The 21,462-nt window shown below is 43.8% G+C and overlaps 2 protein-coding genes across 5 annotated transcripts in view; both read right to left on the reverse strand.

Moving 5' to 3' along the window:
* Window positions 1–4,263, reverse strand: part of LOC131935549 (WD repeat-containing protein 64) — a 50,693-nt gene extending 46,430 nt beyond the window's left edge. For 2 of the 3 annotated variants that reach the window (XM_059292000.1, XM_059291998.1), the window contains exons 1-5: window positions 4,127–4,263; window positions 3,467–3,652; window positions 2,529–2,659; window positions 2,314–2,416; window positions 1,394–1,500 (exon numbers count right to left, since the gene is read on the reverse strand). In XM_059292000.1, the coding sequence (XP_059147983.1) occupies window positions 1,394–1,500; window positions 2,314–2,416; window positions 2,529–2,659; window positions 3,467–3,608 (483 nt within the window). In that variant the 5' untranslated portion in view covers window positions 3,609–3,652; window positions 4,127–4,263. The remainder of the gene's footprint in view (window positions 1–1,393; window positions 1,501–2,313; window positions 2,417–2,528; window positions 2,660–3,466; window positions 3,653–4,126) is intronic. The other variant, XM_059291999.1, reaches the window with a different exon arrangement.
* A 4,078-nt stretch (window positions 4,264–8,341) lies between these two features.
* LOC131935561 (protein delta homolog 2) lies at window positions 8,342–15,454 on the reverse strand. Of its 2 annotated transcripts, XM_059292025.1 has the most exons (6): window positions 15,197–15,452; window positions 14,794–14,857; window positions 13,739–13,879; window positions 12,224–12,355; window positions 10,254–10,383; window positions 8,342–8,786 (listed from the first exon to the last, which is right to left on the reverse strand). In XM_059292025.1, exons 1-6 carry the CDS (start codon window positions 15,209–15,211, stop codon window positions 8,648–8,650), a joined length of 621 nt encoding a protein of 206 aa, XP_059148008.1. In that variant the 5' UTR covers window positions 15,212–15,452; the 3' UTR covers window positions 8,342–8,647. The 2 variants fall into 2 exon arrangements, with proteins under 2 accessions (XP_059148008.1, XP_059148009.1); XM_059292026.1 differs by lacking the exon at window positions 13,739–13,879 and having other exon boundaries at window positions 15,197–15,454.
* Between the last annotated feature and the right edge of the window lie 6,008 nt (window positions 15,455–21,462).

Genomic DNA, 21,462 nt, shown 5'->3' on the forward strand with positions numbered 1-21,462 from the left:
TCGTTGCTCTTGTTGGATTTGTTACAAGTAGTAGCAGGACAGAACTTACACTTCAGTCCAATCTCATCTGAATATTCGAAGATGCTTTCTAATTTAACCGAAACATTCTTTGATCTGGTGTATCGGTTGTTACTTTAACTTTGAGCCATTCCAGTTTAAACGAATCTATCGCTTTTTTTTGGTGCCACATTGTTGTACTGCTTGTTACACACATTTTTCTTTTCAACATTTTCAAATAGCACAGAGTAGTAAACTTTTATTCCTTATTTACCAAACCAGTTTGTTATCACTGAAACAGTTCGATCCAGGTGCACGCAATAATCCCAAGAATTGGATATATAGTGTATAAATCCTTAAACCAAACAGAGTAAAAACACATCCACCTTTAGTAAAGTAGATTTTGCATCTGACTTGGGTAAACCGTCTTAGTATCAGGAGGTGGGTGGTGGTTGGGAGATGGGGGAGGGCAGTGACAATAGAAAATAAAACCTTGCATGGTCAGCTAGTAGCCGCAATCGCTTTCCGCTACGGTCAGTAAACCATTAAATCAAACAGAGGGAGGGTCAGCCAGATATCACATCGGAACCCGCCCCGCTCAATTAAGAGTTAAGTCATTAACTGGACCTGTGGTATGACAACCGAGGTCACCCCCTCACCCAAGTCAATGATACCCCTTGGTTTCTGTTTATGCCCCAAAACACAAAGACTGTTCGTTTAACAAAACAGACACTAAAAATGTCGCTTAATTCAAACCAATGGCCACAATTTTTCTAGTGAATTAGGCTCGTCCGACGTTCTGATAATCTGTGCGCGGGGTCAGAAAATGTCTGCGCGGCACATTTGAAAGTACTGCGCGGCCGCGCAGCCGCGCAGCTTAGAGGGAACACTGCCCCACCCCCTGCACACACAGATACACAGATACACACAGACACACAGAGACACACGCAGACACACACAGACACACAGAAAAACACACAGAAACATATAGCAACTTGCTGTGGTGTGGTACTGTCAGATTTTGTTGTTTTTTTTTCTGTGCTACCATTGACACACCGACACATATAGACACACACCGACACAAATAGACACACATTGACACATATAGACACATTAAAATATATGGACACACGTGTTAACAAATGGACAAAAAATTGTCATACCTAGACAGTCACAAATAGAGACACATGTGAACACACATTGACATTTATATTGACACTAGAACACACACGGATACAAACACACACATGGACGGACACACACACGGACACACACACGGACACACACACGGACACACACACGGACACACACACGGACACACACACACACTGACACACACACGGACACACACACACGGACACACACACACGGACACACACACGGACACGGTGTGTACCTTAGATGACCAGACAGATATGGAACCTTTCTGTGAACAACAGATGTAGGCGTCAAGCGGGGGGCAGAACTTGACACCCTGTATGACGTCACGCCTGGCTCTGTCGCCTGGGGATCCAGTGGGGGGGGGGGAGGGGGAGGCTGTTATTGATTACACGAAGTCATTGATGCGTGCTACCTATGTGTGTCAGTTTAATGAAGCTAACGAACAACTCAATCAAATCTTGGTCGCTAATTAGGACAATCAACATGTTTCCAGTGTGCCCAAGTACAATGTCCATGTGACGTCATCGTACCCAGCAGACGTGCAGGTGTATTTTAATTGTCGCTAGAGATTTGATTGGCGGGCCAACAACCAGTTAACACGTGTAAGTGCTAGGTTAGGTGTGTTGCTACAAATTGACTTAAGTACTACCTCAGATCTAATCAAACCTAACACAGCCATACCATCCCAGCCATACCATCCCAGCCATACCATCCCAGCCATACCGTCCCAGCCATACCATCCCAGCCATACCATCACAGCCATACCATCCCAGCCATACCATCACAGCCATACCATCCCAGCCATACCATCACAGCCATACCATCACAGCCATACCATCACATTTAAACCATCACAGCCATACCACCACAGCCATACCATCACAGCCATACCATCACAGCCATACCACCACAGCCATACCATCACAGCCATACCATCACATTTAAACCATCACAGCCATACCATCCCAGCCATACCATCCCAGCCATACCATCACAGCCATACCATCACAGCCATACCATCACATTTAAACCATCACAGCCATACCACCACAGCCATACCATCACAGCCATACCATCACAGCCATACCACCACAGCCATAGCACCACAGCCATACCATCACAGCCATACCATCACAGCCATACCATAGCTACTACCTGACGCCTCGCCGACCTTCCGTCTCCCTGAGATGAGAAAGACTTCCACCTCTTCACCGACAGTCGCCTCCCCCTGGCTGGCTGAGGTGTCGAACCCGAACAGCTGGGGAGGTAGGTGGAGTAGAGTATGTCGTGTCATCATCTCGGACACAGAGAGACACACACGACCACACCCCCCCCCCCCACACACACCCAGAGAGTAGAAGAGTTCCTACCTCACTCCAGTCCACCCTGGCTGAGGGGTTGGTCGAGATCTTGCGATAGATGGACTTGAGGTCTTTCTTCTGGACATCCCGGCCAAACAATGTCAGGATCTTCTCGCAGAACTTGTCGAACTGGAGGTTTTCTGGGGGAGTACAGAGGGCAAGGGTCAGGGGTCATGGGTCAGAGGTCATGGGTCAGAGGTCATGGGTCAGAGGTCAATGGTCAGAGGTCATGGGTCACGGGTTGGTCATTGGGTGGTCATTGGGTGGTCATTGGGTGGTCATTGGTTGGTCATTGGTTGGTCATTGGTTGGTCATTGGTTGGTCATTGGTTGGTCATTGGTTGGTCATTGGTTGGTCATTGGTTGGTCATTGGTTGGTCATTGGTTGGTCATTGGTTGGTCATTGGTTGGTCATTGGTTGGTCATTGGTTGGTCATTGGTTGGTCATTGGTTGGTCATTGGTTGGTCATTGGTTGGTCATTGGTTGGTCATTGGTTGGTCATTGGTTGGTCATTGGTTGGTCATCGGCTGGTTGGCTGATATAATACCTAATGATGAATATCATGGCTAATGTCGAATAAAGGTTTTGGCATAACATTTTACTTATCAGCCGCCGTATTTGATTAAAGAAACACTCTTATAAAACTAGTGACAACATGACGTCAGAGAGCGAATCATATTTACCCACAATCCACAACATATTTACCCACAATCCACAACATATTTACCCACAATCCACAACATATTTACCCACAATCCACAACATATTTACCCACAATCCACAACATATTTACCCACAATCCACAACATATTTACCCACAATCCACAACATATTTACCCACAATCCACAACATATTTACCCACAATCCACAACATATTTACCCACAATCCACAACATATTTACCCACAATCCACAACATATTTACTCACAATCCACAACATATTTACCCACAATCCATTGCCTTTTCTCCTCCAATGACGTCAGGCCGGTCTGTTCTGTGATGCCTTTAATGAAGTTCTCAAACTCGTCCAACTTCTTCTGGAAACTGACGTTGGTGTATGGGCGACCTTCACCTTGCCTCGATGCCATCCTGGCTAGCTAATCGGCAGCCAATGACGTCACATGCTGGACAACTAACAGGAGCGTGTGTGTGTGTGGTGTGTCAGTGTGTGTCTGTGTGTAGCAGATTGTGCGCATGTGTCAGTGTATGAGGTATGTATATGTGTCAGTGTATGAGGTATGTATATGTGTCAGTGGATGAGGTATGTATATGTGTCAGTGTATGAGGTATGTATATGTGTCAGTGTATGAGGTATGTATATGTGTCAACCCGTTTAAGTGGCCTATAACACAAATGGACCAAGGCTAAGTTGGCCTATAACACAAATGGCCTAAGGCTAAGTTGGCCTACAACACAAGTGGCCCAAGTCCAAGTTGGCCTACAACACAAATGGCCCAAGTCTAAGTTGGCCTACAACACAAATGGCCCAAGTCTAAGTTGGCCTACAACACAAATGGCCCAAGTCTAAGTTGGCCTACAACACAAATGGCCCAAGTCTAAGTTGGCCTACAACACAAATGGCCCTAAGTCTGAAAGTTCCACACACCAGCCGACTGAGTGCCACATGAAATCCTAGATGAACGCGAGACTGGAGCCTCCACGAGTAATCTGTGGCACCACGATAATCCACCGGATTAGTCTATCTGCTGCAACACACCATTTGGTGGTGCAGGAACAGCACACCATTTAACGGCGCGGACAAGTCGGTCTCATGCTGACAAAAGACCGATATTTTAAACGGTTTTAAATCTGCGGGGTCAACAGACTTCGCTCCCCTGTTATTGTGTGACTTGTGTCAAATATCAATGGGACGGTTCGATTATTTGTTCAATGGGACGATTCGATTAGTTGTTCAATGGCCAATTGATTGGGAAATAATGACAAGTGTTAAGTGTTTGTAGCACTACCTAACTTGAATGTTTATCGTGCGATCTGCATGGTAGGTGTAGCAATAGCTACATGTTGTGTGTAGCAATAGCTACAAGTTGGGTGTAGCAATAGCTACATGTTGTGTGTAGCAATAGCTACATGTTGGGTGTAGCAATAGCTACATGTTGGGTGTAGCAATAGCTACATGTTGGGTGTAGCAATAGCTACATGTTGGGTGTAGCAATAGCTACATGTTGCGTGTAGCAATAGCTACATGTTGCGTGTAGCAATAGTTACATGTTGGGTGTAGCAATAGCTACATGTTGTATGTAGCAATAGCTACATGTTGGTGTATCAATAGCTACATGTTGCGTGTAGCAATAGCTACATGTTGCGTGTAGCAATAGCTACATGTTGGGTGTAGCAATAGCTACATGTTGTATGTAGCAATAGCTACATGTTGCGTGTAGCAATAGTTACATGTTGGGTGTAGCAATAGCTACATGTTGCGTGTAGCAATAGCTACATGTTGCGTGTAGCAATAGCTACATGTTGGGTGTAGCAATAGCCTGATGTTGGGTGTAGCAATAGCTACATGTTGCGTGTAGCAATAGCTACAAGTTGGGTGTAGCAATAGCTACAAGTTGGATGTAGCAATAGCTACATGTTGTGTGTAGCAATAGCTACATGTTGCGTGTAGCAATAGCTACAAGTTGGGTGTAGCAATAGCTACAAGTTGGGTGTAGCAATAGCTACAAGTTGGGTGTAGCAATAGCTACAAGTTGGGTGTAGCAATAGCTACAAGTTGGGTGTAGCAATAGCTACAAGTTGGGTGTATCACGCACTCTACAGTCACACGTCCCTAGACAAGTTCGCCTGGTGAAAAAAAAATGAAGTTACTTGATCCATTATTTGAAGCTGAACTTGTTTGCTACTTGATCCATTATTTGCAGCTGAACTTGTTTGCTACTTGATCCATTATTTGAAGCTGAACTTGTTTGCTACACGATCCATTATTTGCAGCTGAACTTGTTTGCTACTTGATCCATTATTTGCAGCTGAACTTGTTTGCTACACGATCCATTATTTGCAGCTGAACTTGTTTGCTACTTGATTCATTATTTGCAGCTGAACTTGTTTGCTACATGATCCATTATTTGAAGCTGAACTTGTTTGCTACTTGATCCATTATTTGCAGCTGAACTTGTTTGCTACTTGATCCATTATTTGCAGCTGAACTTGTTTGCTACTTGATCCATTATTTGCAGCTGAACTTGTTTGCTACTTGATCCATTATTTGCAGCTGAACTTGTTTGCTACATGATCTATTATTTGCAGCTGAACTTGTTTGCTACTTGATCCATTATTTGCAGCTGAACTTGTTTGCTACTTGATCCATTATTTGCAGCTGAACTTGTTTGCTACTTGATCCATTATTTGAAGCTGAACTTGTTTGCTGCTTGATCCATTATTTGCAGCTGAACTTGTTTGCTACTTGATCCATTATTTGCAGCTGAACTTGTTTGCTACTTGATCCATTATTTGAAGCTGAACTTGTTTGCTACTTGATCTATTATTTGCAGCTGAACTTGTTTGCTACTTGATCCATTATTTGCAGCTGAACTTGTTTGCTACTTGATCCATTATTTGAAGCTGAACTTGTTTGCTACATGATCCATTATTTGCAGCTGAACTTGTTTGCTACATGATCCATTATTTGCAGCTGAACTTGTTTGCTACTTGATCCATTATTTGAAGCTGAACTTGTTTGCTACTTGATCCATTATTTGCAGCTGAACTTGTTTGCTACTTGATCCATTATTTGCAGCTGAACTTGTTTGCTACACGATCCATTATTTGCAGCTGAACTTGTTTGCTACTTGATTCATTATTTGCAGCTGAACTTGTTTGCTACATGATCCATTATTTGCAGCTGAACTTGTTTGCTACATGATCCATTATTTGCAGCTGAACTTGTTTGCTACATGATCCATTATTTGAAGCTGAACTTGTTTGCTACTTGATCCATTATTTGCAGCTGAACTTGTTTGCTACTTGATCCATTATTTGCAGCTGAACTTGTTTGCTACTTGATCCATTATTTGCAGCTGAACTTGTTTGCTACTTGATCCATTATTTGCAGCTGAACTTGTTTGCTACTTGATCCATTATTTGAAGCTGAACTTGTTTGCTACTTGATCCATTATTTGCAGCTGAACTTGTTTGCTACTTGATCCATTATTTGCAGCTGAACTTGTTTGCTACTTGATCCATTATTTGAAGCTGAACTTGTTTGCTACATGATCCATTATTTGCAGCTGAACTTGTTTGCTACTTGATCCATTATTTGCAGCTGAACTTGTTTGCTACTTGATCCATTATTTGAAGCTGAACTTGTTTGCTACTTGATCCATTATTTGCAGCTGAACTTGTTTGCTACTTGATCCATTATTTGCAGCTGAACTTGTTTGCTACTTGATCCATTATTTGAAGCTGAACTTGTTTGCTACATGATCCATTATTTGCAGCTGAACTTGTTTGCTACATGATCCATTATTTGCAGCTGAACTTGTTTGCTACTTGATCCATTATTTGAAGCTGAACTTGTTTGCTACTTGATCCATTATTTGCAGCTGAACTTGTTTGCTACTTGATCCATTATTTGCAGCTGAACTTGTTTGCTACTTGATCCATTATTTGCAGCTGAACTTGTTTGCTACTTGATCCATTATTTGCAGCTGAACTTGTTTGCTACTTGATCCATTATTTGCAGCTGAACTTGTTTGCTACACGATCCATTATTTGCAGCTGAACTTGTTTGCTACTTGATCCATTATTTGCAGCTGAACTTGTTTGCTACACGATCCATTATTTGAAGCTGAACTTGTTTGCTACTTGATCCATTATTTGCAGCTGAACTTGTTTGCTACTTGATCCATTATTTGCAGCTGAACTTGTTTGCTACTTGATCCATTATTTGCAGCTGAACTTGTTTGCTACTTGATCCATTATTTGCAGCTGAACTTGTTTGCTACTTGATCCATTATTTGCAGCTGAACTTGTTTGCTACTTGATCCATTATTTGCAGCTGAACTTGTTTGCTACTTGATCCATTATTTGCAGCTGAACTTGTTTGCTACTTGATCCATTATTTGCAGCTGAACTTGTTTGCTACATGATCCATTATTTGCAGCTGAACTTGTTTGCTACTTGATCCATTATTTGCAGCTGAACTTGTTTGCTACTTGATCCATTATTCGCAGCTGAACTTGTTTGCTACTTGATCCATTATTTGAAGCTGAACTTGTTTGCTACTTGATCCATTATTTGCAGCTGAACTTGTTTGCTACTTGATCCATTATTTGCAGCTGAACTTGTTTGCTACTTGATCCATTATTTGCAGCTGAACTTGTTTGCTACACGATCCATTATTTGAAGCTGAACTTGTTTGCTACTTGATCCATTATTTGAAGCTGAACTTGTTTGCTACACGATCCATTATTTGCAGCTGATTTTGTTTGCTACACGATCCATTATTTGAAGCTGAACTTGTTTGCTACTTGATCCATTATTTGAAGCTGAACTTGTTTGCTACACGATCCATTATTTGCAGCTGAACTTGTTTGCTACACGATCCATTATTTGAAGCTGAACTTGTTTGCTAGTTGATCCATTATTTGAAGCTGAACTTGTTTGCTACATGATCCATTATTTGAAGCTGAACTTGTTTGCTACACGATCCATTATTTGAAGCTGAACTTGTTTGCTACTTGATCCATTATTTGACACAACAACCTCCTCTTAATGATTGCCAGACAGATGAGAGTATCACGTGATTATCAAACAATGCACACACTTTTCTAGGGGTAATTAATAAGAGAAAACACTTCGGTTGTTTGTTTACTTTTAACAAGTGTTTATTCTGGAATCATATCACGTGATCAACTCAAGGGAAACATCACAATAGTCACGTCATCTGCTTATAGTTGACATCAAATGACACGTGATGGGGACATTACATTACACTAAATATGACATTCAAAGACTAGACACGACATTTAAAGATTATATATGACATTAAGAGAATAGAGATGACATTAGTAGACTAGATATGAAATTAGTCGACTAGACATGACATTTGACAGTTTAGTAATGGAGACAATGTTAAAATTTTAAAATCAATGATCTGATTGGTCAGTTAAATTTCTATCTGCTGGTCTAGGTCACGTGGACAAGAAGGTGACCTTGGCTCACATCGCTGTAGGTCAGGGTCGTAGACGAGCTTGCTGGTGAACCTTTGACCCGAGGCATTGACGTACCAGCCAAATGGGCAGTCCCTGGGGAGGTCAAGGTCAGTTGACATTGGTTGGTCATTAGTTGGTCATTGGTTGGTCATTAGTTGGTCATTGGGGTAACACGACACAGAGTGGACATGATATGACACACTTAGTGGACATTAGCGATACTTAGTTAACACGGCATGTCACACTTAGATACGACGGTGAACGGAAAAAGTCACAGGGAAATATAACAGAAAAAAAGTCACAGGGAAATATAACAGAAAAAAGTCACAGAAAAAAAGACACACAGGAAAAATTTTATCGGAAAAAAAGTCAAAGAAATAAAGTCACAGAAAAAAAAGTCACCAAAATCCTATAATAAATATTTTGATTTAATTATTTAATTTTAGAGAATTTAATACAGTAAGTGTTTTTTTTTTTTTTTTTTTTTTTTTTTTTTTTGTAGCATAATCATAAACTTTAAAAGCATTATGGTTTATAACAATAAGTAAAAATACTATAAAATATTTACATAACTTCCTCTTTTGTTACGTATTTAGTTGAATACTCGGTAGAAAAAAAATATAAAAGAAATGCAGGGACATCAATGTGTTTTGCATTCTGGTTGCCATAGGCCTTTCCTTGGTCGGCTTCTCCTCAGTCGGCCTTAACGTCCATTTTATGTGTTGTTGACGTTTCGCGTCAATGACATCATTTGTGCAGTGTCCGCTGTTTGTTTTGATCCCATGCTTTGTTATGTAATGAGCATGATAAATGTGAGCACGAAAGGAGGTTGAACTATTGTTGCTATGAGTTAAGGACAGCAAGTCACACAAACTAAGCCTCTAAGCCATTTCACGCTAATTTAAATTTAGTTTTTAAAAAACAGGATGAAAACCGAAAAGGTTGGAAGATTATATTAAATAATATAAGTATAACGGAATTAAAACCTACATACTTTATACTAAATATTTTTACTTGTGTCATACATACCTATACAACATACGCACATATATCTAAAATCTTTACATAACCTTTGAATCGTAAGTTGATTTGCGCTTTCTGAATATTAAAAACATAAAAGTATTGAATTCTATACAAATACTTATTTGTGACTTTTTTTCCTGTGACTTTTTTTCCTGTGACTTTTTTTCCTACAATCAGTCACGACACACTTTGACAAGAGACACTAAGTGGACACGATAAAGTGAAAACATCGCGATAGACTTAGTGGACACAGCACGACACAGTGTGGACATATCACGACACACCACGACACACCACGACACACCACGACACACCACGACACACTTAATGGACACAGCACGACACATTGTGGACAAGCCACGACACACTTAATGGACACACAACGACACACTTAATGGACACACCACGACACACTTAATGGACACACCACGACACACTTAATGGACACACCACGACACAGTGTGGACACACCACAACACACTTTGTGGACACAGCACGACACAGTGTGGACACACCACGACACACTGCTAGCAGTACCTTAACGTGAGCGAGTCAAACGAACAGCTGAGGTAAATGCCGAGAGAGCACTCAGGGGGGCAGGCGGGGTAGTCGCCATCAGGTAAGTTCTGGCAGCTGGGCTGACCAGTGGACAGACACAGGTAGGTGGCTGTGGACAGGTGGACACATTGACGTCATACCAGCTGGTGTTGCGTTATACCGGCTAGATTACTTATGAATTTAAAACGATTGACAGAGGCACATCTAAACCCCCTCTTAGACTGATTGTTAAACACAACGTTTCATTATGATAAGCATAATTTATTTACAGAAATTTTTTAAAAACTTGTAATTAACTGTTTAAAGCGAAACAAAGTTGACACATAAGACAAGATTTAGAGGAGCGCAAGAAATATCAGGGACACACACAGCTAGCTGGTACAACATAGACACACACAGCTAGCTGGTACAACATAGAGACACACAGCTAGCTGGTACAACATAGACACACACAGCTAGCTGGTACAACATAGAGACACACAGCTAGCTGGTACAACATAGAGACACACAGCTAGCTGGTACAACACAGACACACATAGCTAGCTGGTACAACACAGACACACATAGCTAGCTGGTACAACATAGACACACATAGCTAGGTTGTACAACACAGACACACATAGCTAGCTGGTACAACACAGACACACATAGCTAGCTGGTACAACACAGACACACATAGCTAGCTGGTACAACATAGACACACATAGCTAGCTGGTACAACACAGACACACATAGCTAGCTGATAAAACATAGACACATATAGCTAACTGATACAACATAGACACACATAGCTAGCTGATAAAACATATACACATATAGCTAACTGATACAACATAGACACACATAGCTAACTGATACAACATAGACACACATAGCTAGCTGGTACAACATAGATACACATAGCTAGCTGGTACAACATAGACACACATGGCTAGCTGGTACAACATATCTAGCTGGTACAACATAGCTAGCTGGTACAACATAGACACACATGGCTAGCTGGTACAACATAGCTAGCTGGTACAACATAGCTAGCTGGTACAACATAGACACACATGGCTAGCTGGTACAACATAGCTAGCTGGTACAACATAGACACACATAGCTAGCTGGTACACACATAGACACACATAACTAGCTGGTACAACATAGCTAGCTGGTACAACATAGCTAGCTGGTACAACATAGACACACATGGCTAGCTGGTACAACATAGCTAGCTGGTACAACATAGACACACATAGCTAGCTGGTACACACATAGACACACATAACTAGCTGGTACAACATAGCTAGCTGGTACAACACAGACACACATAGCTAGCTGGTACTCACATAGCTAGCTGGTACAACATAGATACACATAGCTAGCTGGTACAACATAGACACACATGGCTAGCTGGTACAACATATCTAGCTGGTACAACATAGCTAGCTGGTACAACATAGACACACATGGCTAGCTGGTACAACATAGCTAGCTGGTACAACATAGCTAGCTGGTACAACATAGACACACATGGCTAGCTGGTACAACATAGCTAGCTGGTACAACATAGACACACATAGCTAGCTGGTACACACATAGACACACATAACTAGCTGGTACAACATAGCTAGCTGGTACAACATAGCTAGCTGGTACAACATAGACACACATGGCTAGCTGGTACAACATAGCTAGCTGGTACAACATAGACACACATAGCTAGCTGGTACACACATAGACACACATAACTAGCTGGTACAACATAGCTAGCTGGTACAACACAGACACACATAGCTAGCTGGTACTCACATAGCTAGCTGGTACAACATAGACACACATAGCTAACTGGTACACATAGACACATATAGCTAGCTGATACAACATAGACACACATAGCTAGCTGGTACAACATAGACACACATAGCTAGCTAGTCCCACACTTGTAGAACGTCAATACGTACTGTTCTCACACTGCTCTGTGCTGGTGTTGTAGAGCTGACTAGGACCACACTGACACGTCATCACACCAGACACGTCCTGACACAGGAAGTTACTGGCGCAGACGTCAACACAGGGCTGGCCGTATCCTGGGCCTGGGGACACAGGCACACGTCATCTCGACATGCTAGGACAGCTGTATGTTACGTCACACCACTAGTGTGGGGACAACTGTATGTTACGTCACACCCAGAGTTTCTTCCAAGCATCTTTTCGTAAGGGCGAAGACCCCCCCCCCCCCCCGAAGAAATTCTAGCGTCCTCCCCCGAACAAAATGGAATTTATATAGAAAATATATATATTTAACAGTGTCCGCCCCCTCCCCCCGAAGAAAGTCTACCGCCCCCTCCCCCGAAAATTTCAAATACCCCCCCCCCCCCCGGAGAAAAAAGTCTGGAAGAAACACTGGTCCCACCACCAGGCGCTGGGAATCTGTTGTCTCAACTGACAACTTGTTACATGGTCCAAGAATTGGGACATGCCTTATACGAATAGGACGAATACAACTCAAAAATGATTTTGGTATAATTTAGATGGGGGGTGGGGTAATGGTATTTTTTAACTATCATTTTTATAAGCTCATAGGCGGGGGGGGGGGGTTGGGGGGGGGGGGGGGGTTGGGGGCGGTTGGGGGGGGGGGGTTGAGGGGAGGGTGAGGGGGGTGGGAGCGGGGATGGTAAACGTGTTAAAGTTGGGTGACTTCATCTGGAAGATCCATGGTAAGTGTTTTTTGTCGTAAAAGTAGCACAGTAGTTAGGGCTGTTGTCAATGGTTTTTGTCAGTGTTTGTTGGTTGTTGTCAGTTTTTTGTTGTCAGTTGTTGTTGGCTGTTGTCAGTGGTTTTTGTCAGTGGTTGTTGTCAGTGGTTGTTGCCTATTGTCAGTGGTCGTTGCCTATTGTCAGTGTTTGTAGGCTGTTGTCAACTATCCCCTTATTTCATTAGCTCTCAGAATTGAGTCGACAGAGTTATGAAGACACAGAAGGGACTGGTCGAGGGCATTTCAAATTACAAAACAATGTGAAAAATTTCAAACTAAAACTCGTTTCATCAACAAAAATTAAATAAAAAACTAAACTAGACTAGACAACACATACATGCTGACATACATGCTCAGTAATGCTGACATACATTCTGACATACACGCTGCAGAGTTTCTTCCAGGCATCTCTTCGGGAGGGGGAGGCGAAGCCCCCCCCCCCCCCCAAAAAATTTTTACCGCCCCCCCCCCGAAATTTTTTTACCGCCCCCCCCCCCCCGAACGAAATGAAATTTATATAATTTATATAGAAAATATATACTTTTAACAGTGTCCGCCCCCCCCCCCCCCCCCCCCGAAGAAAGTCTACCGCCCCCCCCCCACCCCCGCCCGAAAATTTCAAGTGCCCCCCGGAGAAAAAAGTCAGGAAGAAACACTGACACGCTGACACTCTAGACATGCAAAAAACTTGACGCAACAGAAAAAAACAACAAGACTTGACTGTTGACACATTGTCCAAGACGCTGGTCAAAGTTCTGGCACGGCAGACACAGACAGGCCCATCCTCCCCGCCCGTCCCTCTGGCACTCGGCACCGTCCAGACACGAACTGCTGCACGTGCACGGTTCTCCGTACCGCCGGGCTGGAAGAAAACTGGACATGATTGCGTCATAGACAGACATACGGCCTACACATCACTACGTCATAGACATACGGCCCACACATCAATACGTCATAGACAGACATACGGCATAGACATCACTACGTCATAGACAGACATACGCATAGACATCACTACGTCATAGACATACGGCCCACACATCACTACGTCATAGACAGACATACGGCATAGACATCACTACGTCATAGACAGACATACGCATAGACATCACTAAGTCATAGACATACGGCCCACTTTTACTACGTCACAGACAGACATACGGCATAGACATCACTACAGGATCACGTCATAGACAGAAGTTGTGGATTTGACCGTCGCTATTCAACTCTCACATAAATGACACATTGCAGAATGACCCCACTCTCCCGGTATATGTGTCTCACTTAACTGCATGTATATGTGTCTCACTTAGTTGCATGTATATGTGTCTCACTTAGCTGCATGTATATGTGTCTCACTTAGCTGCATGTATATGTCTCACTTAGCGCTGCATGTATATGTGTCTCACTTAGCGCTGCATGTATATGTGTCTCACTTAGCACTGCATGTATATGTGGTCGGGTTGATATGTGCTGGTAAAAGAACGTGTTGGTGCCCATAGAACGTGTTGGTGCCCATAGAACGTGTTGGTGCCCATAGACCGTGTTGGTGCCCATAGACCGTGTTGGTGCCCATAGACCGTGTTGGTGCCCATAGACCGTGTTGGTGCCCATAGAACGTGTTGGTGCCCATAGACCGTGTTGGTGCCCATAGACCGTGTTGGTGCCCATAGAACGTGTTGGTGCCCATAGACCGTGTTGGTGCCCATAGACCGTGTTGGTGCCCATAGAACGTACACCAAGCACTCACATATCTGATGGACAGACTTGACTTACAGGTCACGTTGACACAACCGCTGGCCGCCACACACAGACACAGGAGCTTGATGAAGACTGTGGTCTAAGGGAGATAATAGAGGAAATTGTCAGGCAGTTTAATTTAGACGCAGTTGTCTTAGCATTGTGTTGTGTGTTCTGTTGCTCTAGTAACTACAGTCTAGTTTGTTAACGTAAAATAGTACAACGTAAATATGAAATCATAAAAGAATCTTTAAAAACTCATTGAGACCTGTGTAAAATTTGATCAAATTTTAAAACGTGTTGGATAAAAAAACACATCATAAAATTATGTTATCTGTCATCATCTGTCTGTCATCATCTGTCTGTCATTCATCATAAATAGCCCACAACATGAGATTAAGGTTTAGAAAATGCCAGATTTCAACAAAAGAAATCTTACCGTCATTCTGCTCATTGACTGAAGTTGACTGCTGACTGAAGTTGACTGAGGTCTGAAGTTGACTGCTGAATGAATTTGACTGTTGATTGAAGGTTTATAACCTAGCGAGTTTAGAGTTGATACCAAGTCTTATGACGGGTGTGATGGTGTAGAGTGGAGTGGAGTGGTGTGGTGTGGAGTGGTGCTACACGCCACCAACCAGACTTTTATACACCCCGTTGTTACAGCCCGGCTGGGGGTTACAGGTGAGAAAATAGTTCCTTGCTCAGTGGCAGCTCAACATACCCCAACGGCAATTTACATAATTATCTGAGACAAATAACATAATTGTGTGCTCCCCTTACCCGCTGTCTACCCCGCCCACACCACAAACCCCACCCCCCACACCCCACACCCCAACAAATCTAGGTGTTTACATCCTGTTTGTCGCGAATGGACCTAATTGCGAACAGGAAAATAAATAGTTTTTGACGTGAAATTTTTGGCAGCCATGAATATTCGAATATTGACAAACTAAATAGGAATTTTATAAACAATATTTGCGAGTTAATGGAGAAATACAGACTAAAATATAAATAATGTTGACCAACTGAAATATAAAGAATGTTGACAAACTGAAATAGACTGGTGGTCAACTAAAATAGAATGTTGGCCAAATAAAACAGAATATTGGCCAACCGAAACAGAATGTTGGCCAACCAAAATATAATATTTGCCAACTAAAATATAATGATGGCCAATTAAACAGAATGTTGGCCAACCAAAATAGAATATCGGCCAAATAAAACAGAATATTGGCCAACCGAAATATAATGTTGGCCAACTAAAACAGAATGTTGGCCAACAAAAACAGAATGTTGGCCAACCAAAACAGAATATTGGCCAACCGAAATATAATGTTGGCCAACTAAAACAGAATGTTGGCCAACCAAAACAGAATGTTGGCCAACCAAAACAGAATATTTGCCAACTAAAACAGAATGTTGGCCAACCAAAATATAATGTTGGCCAACCAAAACAGAATGTTGGCCAACAAAAATTGAATGTTGGCCAACTAAAATAGAATGTTGGCAAACTAAAAAAGAATGTTGGCAAACTAAAATAGAATGTTGGCCAACCAAAAAAGAATGCTGGCCAATCATAATAGAATGTTGGCCAGCCAAAATAGAATGGAATAGAATAAAAACGCAAAGTTCCACCACCACCAAGAACAACACACCCCCACCCCTCACCCCACGTACACTTTCCTATTATTCTAAAACATTAAGAAGGACCCCCCCCCCTCCAGGTTAACAATCAGATAAATATGTATGTTTTGATGGTTTATATATAGATTCTCTCCACCAGTGAATTACCCTGCATTTCTTGTAGCGGCAATAAAACATGCCAGGTTGTATATCAGCGGTTAAATCTCGGTCAAACTTCGATGGGGGTAGGGTTGGGGGATGAAACGGAGGGACACCTAACATGACATTCATGGCAGTCATTTGACATGGAAATCATGCGGGACGGGGGGAGGTAATAAAAAATCAGGGTGTTTGGGGGGTGTGTTGACAGTGTGGGGACAGTGTGGGGACAGTGTGGGGACAGTGTGTTGACAGTGTGGGGACAGTGTGGGGACAGTGTGTTGACAGTGTGGGGACAGTGTGTTGATAGTGTGGGGACAGTGTGGGGACAGTGTGTTGACAGTGTGGGGACAGTGTGTTGACAGTGTGGGGACAGTGTGGGGACAGTGTGGGGACAGTGTGTTGACAGTGTGGGGACAGTGTGTTGACAGTGTGTTGACAGTGTGGGGACAGTGTGGGGACAGTGTGTTGACAGTGTGGGCACAGTGTGGGGACAGTGTGGGGACAGTGTGGGGACAGTGTGTTGACAGTGTGGGGACAGTGTGTTGACAGTGTGGGGACAGTGTGGGGACAGTGTGTTGACAGTGTGGGGACAGTGTGGGGACAGTGTGGGGACAGTGTGGGGACAGTGTGTTGACAGTGTGGGGACAGTGTGTTGACAGTGTGGGGACAGTGTGGGGACAGTGTGTTGACAGTGTGGGGACAGTGTGGGGACAGTGTGTTGACAGTGTGGGGACAGTGTGGGGACAGTGTGGGGACAGTGTGTTGACAGTGTGGGGACAGTGTGTTGATAGTGTGGGGACAGTGTGGGGACAGTGTGGGGACAGTGTGTTGACAGTGTGGGGACAGTGTGTTGACAGTTTGAGGACAGTGTGGGGACAGTGTGTTGACAGTGTGTTGACAGTGTGGGGACAGTGTGGGGACAGTGTGTTGACAGTGTGTTGACAGTGTGGGGACAGTGTGGGGACAGTGTGGGGACAGTGTGTTGACAGTGTGGGGACAGTGTGGGGACAGTGTGGGGACAGTGTGGGGACAGTGTGTTGACAGTGTGTTGACAGTGTGGGGACAGTGTGGGGACAGTGTGGGGACAGTGTGGGGACAGTGTGGGGACAGTGTGGGGACAGTGTGGGGACAGTGTGGGGACAGTGTGGGGACAGTGTGGGGACAGTGTGTTGACAGTGTGGGGACAGTGTGGGGACAGTGTGGGGACAGTGTGGGGACAGTGTGTTGACAGTGTGTTGACAGTGTGGGGACAGTGTGGGGACAGTGTGGGGACAGTGTGGGGACAGTGTGGGGACAGTGTGGGGACAGTGTGGGGACAGTGTGTTGACAGTGTGGGGACAGTGTGGGGACAGAGTGGGGACAGTGTGGGGACAGTGTGGGGACAGTGTGTTGACAGTGTGTTGACAGTGTGGGGACAGTGTGGGGACAGTGTGGGGACAGTGTGGGGACAGTGTGGGGACAGTGTGGGGACAGTGTGGGGACAGTGTGGGGACAGTGTGGGGACAGTGTGGGGACAGTGTGGGGACAGTGTGGGGACAGTGTGGGGACAGTGTGGGGACAGTGTGGTGAGTTTGGTGCAAACATATTTCTGTCATCAGTGCCTAATGACATCAATTTTACTGCCATGTCAACGTTATTAGGGTCAAGGTCATGAGCAAGTGCTTTGTTTTTCTCTAGCAGCGAGTCTTGAACCACGACAAACAAACAAACAAACACACCATTAACCACACTTGAGCTACAGCTGTTTACATCAAATGTTTTTAAACTCCGTTTTAGAAAGTTTTCGGTTAATAAAATTTAAATATGTGGCATAATATGCCAGCCTCACACACACAAATATCAGCGCCTCTCTCACACAATCTCTCTCACACAATCTCTCTCACACAATCTCTCACACACAATCTCTCTCACACAACCTCTCTCACACAATCTCACACAATCTCTCTCACACAATCTCTCTCACACAATCTCTCTCACACAATCTCTCACACACAATCTCTCACACACAATCTCACACAATCTCTCTCACACAATCTCTCTCACACAATCTCTCTCACACAATCTTTCACACTCGTAAATTATCCCAGAGCTTCTAGACTATCTGACTCCACTAGAACTTGTACACTATATGACTCCACTAGAACTTGTACACTATATGACTCCACTAGAACTTGTACACTATATGACTCCACTAGAACGTGTACACTTTATGACTCCACTAAGACAGAGCTTGTAGCCTGTTTGACTCCACTGGAGCTTGACTCAGCAAACCTACTGACGCTATTTACCATTTCTGTAAGCCCCACATTCAAGTCACGATTAAAGACTCGACTGAAGGTTTGTCTCTTCTTAGGGCAAATGTTTTTCTTTCGCCCCACCCCTCGTCTCTGCCCCACCCGTCGTCTCTGCCCTACCCCCACCCCTAGCCCCACCCCCACCCCTGTCTTCCTCCAGCCAGTAAATCGGTCTGTTAATCCTCTTCTGTCAACGCGAGGCACTTGGCGCTCCTACAATAGCATCGCCTGGCAGCAGCCCCACATCCGATGAATACTGATTCGGTCTTAGACTGGGCTAATGTCCAGTCGTTGGGCTAGTCAAGTCTAGACCAGGGAGCTCAACTCTGTCTGGGCTAATGGGCTAAACTGGGCTATTCAGCTACATTCTGTTAGCGCTAGCAAGCTTACTCTGTAGGAGCTAAACTCTGGACTGTTGAGCTAAACTCTGGACTCTAAACTCTGGACTCTAAACTGGACTGTTGAGCTAAACTCTGGACTGTTGAGCTAAACTCTGGACTGTTGAGCTAAACTCTGGACTGTTGAGCTAAACTCTGGAATATTGAGCTACTCTGGACTGTTGAGCTAAACTCTGGACTGTTGAGCTAAACTCTGGACTCTAAACTCTGGACTCTAAACTCTGGACTCTAAACTCTGGACTGTTGAGCTAAACTCTGGACTGTTGAGCTAAACTCTGGACTGTTGAGCTAAACTCTGGACTGTTGAGCTAAACTCTGGACTCTAAACTCTGGACTCTAAACTCTGGACTGTTGAGCTAAACTCTGGACTGTTGAGCTAAACTCTGGACTGTTGAGCTAAACTCTGGACTCTAAACTCTGGACTCTAAACTCTGGACTGTTGAGCTAAACTCTGGACTGTTGAGCTAAACTCTGGACTGTTGAGCTAAACTCTGGACTGTTGAGCTAAACTCTGGACTGTTGAGCTAAACTCTGGACTGTTGAGCTAAACTCTGGACTGTTGAGCTAAACTCTGGACTGTTGAGCTAAACTCTGGACTCTAAACTCTGGACTCTAAACTCTGGACTCTAAACTCTGGACTGTTGAGCTAAACTCTGGACTGTTGAGCTAAACTCTGGACTGTTGAGCTAAACTCTGGACTCTAAACTCTGGACTCTAAACTCTGGACTGTTGAGCTAAACTCTGGACTGTTGAGCTAAACTCTGGACTGTTGAGCTAAACTCTGGACTCTAAACTCTGGACTCTAAACTCTGGACTGTTGAGCTAAACTCTGGACTGTTGAGCTAAACTCTGGACTGTTGAGCTAAACTCTGGACTGTTGAGCTAAACTCTGGACTGTTGAGCTAAACTCTGGACTGTTGAGCTAAACTCTGGACTGTTGAGCTAAACTCTGGACTCTAAACTCTGGACTCTAAACTCTGGACTCTAAACTCTGGACTGTTGAGCTAAACTCTGGACTGTTGAGCTAAACTCTGGACTGTTGAGCTAAACTCTGGACTCTAAACTCTGGACTCTAAACTCTGGACTCTAAACTGGACTGTTGAGCTAAACTCTGGACTGTTGAGCTAAACTCTGGACTGTTGAGCTAAACTCTGGACTGTTGAGCTAAACTCTGGAATATTGAGCTACTCTGGACTGTTGAGCTAAACTCTGGACTGTTGAGCTAAACTCTGGACTCTAAACTCTGGACTCTAAACTCTGGACTCTAAACTCTGGACTGTTGAGCTAAACTCTGGACTGTTGAGCTAAACTCTGGACTGTTGAGCTAAACTCTGGACTGTTGAGCTAAACTCTGGACTCTAAACTCTGGACTCTAAACTCTGGACTGTTGAGCTAAACTCTGGACTGTTGAGCTAAACTCTGGACTGTTGAGCTAAACTCTGGACTCTAAACTCTGGACTGTTGAGCTAAACTCTGGACTGTTGAGCTAAACTCTGGACTGTTGAGCTAAACTCTGGACTGTTGAGCTAAACTCTGGACTGTTGAGCTAAACTCTGGACTGTTGAGCTAAACTCTGGACTGTTGAGCTAAACTCTGGACTGTTGAGCTAAACTCTGGACTCTAAACTCTGGACTCTAAACTCTGGACTCTAAACTCTGGACTGTTGAGCTAAACTCTGGACTGTTGAGCTAAACTCTGGACTGTTGAGCTAAACTCTGGACTCTAAACTCTGGACTCTAAACTCTGGACTGTTGAGCTAAACTCTGGACTGTTGAGCTAAACTCTGGACTGTTGAGCTAAACTCTGGACTCTAAACTCTGGACTCTAAACTCTGGACTGTTGAGCTAAACTCTGGACTGTTGAGCTAAACTCTGGACTGTTGAGCTAAACTCTGGACTGTTGAGCTAAACTCTGGACTGTTGAGCTAAACTCTGGACTGTTGAGCTAAACTCTGGACTGTTGAGCTAAACTCTGGACTCTAAACTCTGGACTCTAAACTCTGGACTCTAAACTCTGGACTGTTGAGCTAAACTCTGGACTGTTGAGCTAAACTCTGGACTGTTGAGCTAAACTCTGGACTCTAAACTCTGGACTCTAAACTCTGGACTCTAAACTCTGGACTGTTGAGCTAAACTCTGGACTGTTGAGCTAAACTCTGGACTGTTGAGCTAAACTCTGGACTGTTGAGCTAAACTCTGGAATATTGAGCTACTCTGGACTGTTGA

Source organism: Physella acuta, unplaced genomic scaffold (genome assembly GCF_028476545.2).
Source record: "Physella acuta isolate Inbredline_101_S28 unplaced genomic scaffold, ASM2847654v3 ptg000148l, whole genome shotgun sequence".
Classification (NCBI taxonomy): Eukaryota; Metazoa; Mollusca; class Gastropoda; family Physidae; genus Physella; species Physella acuta.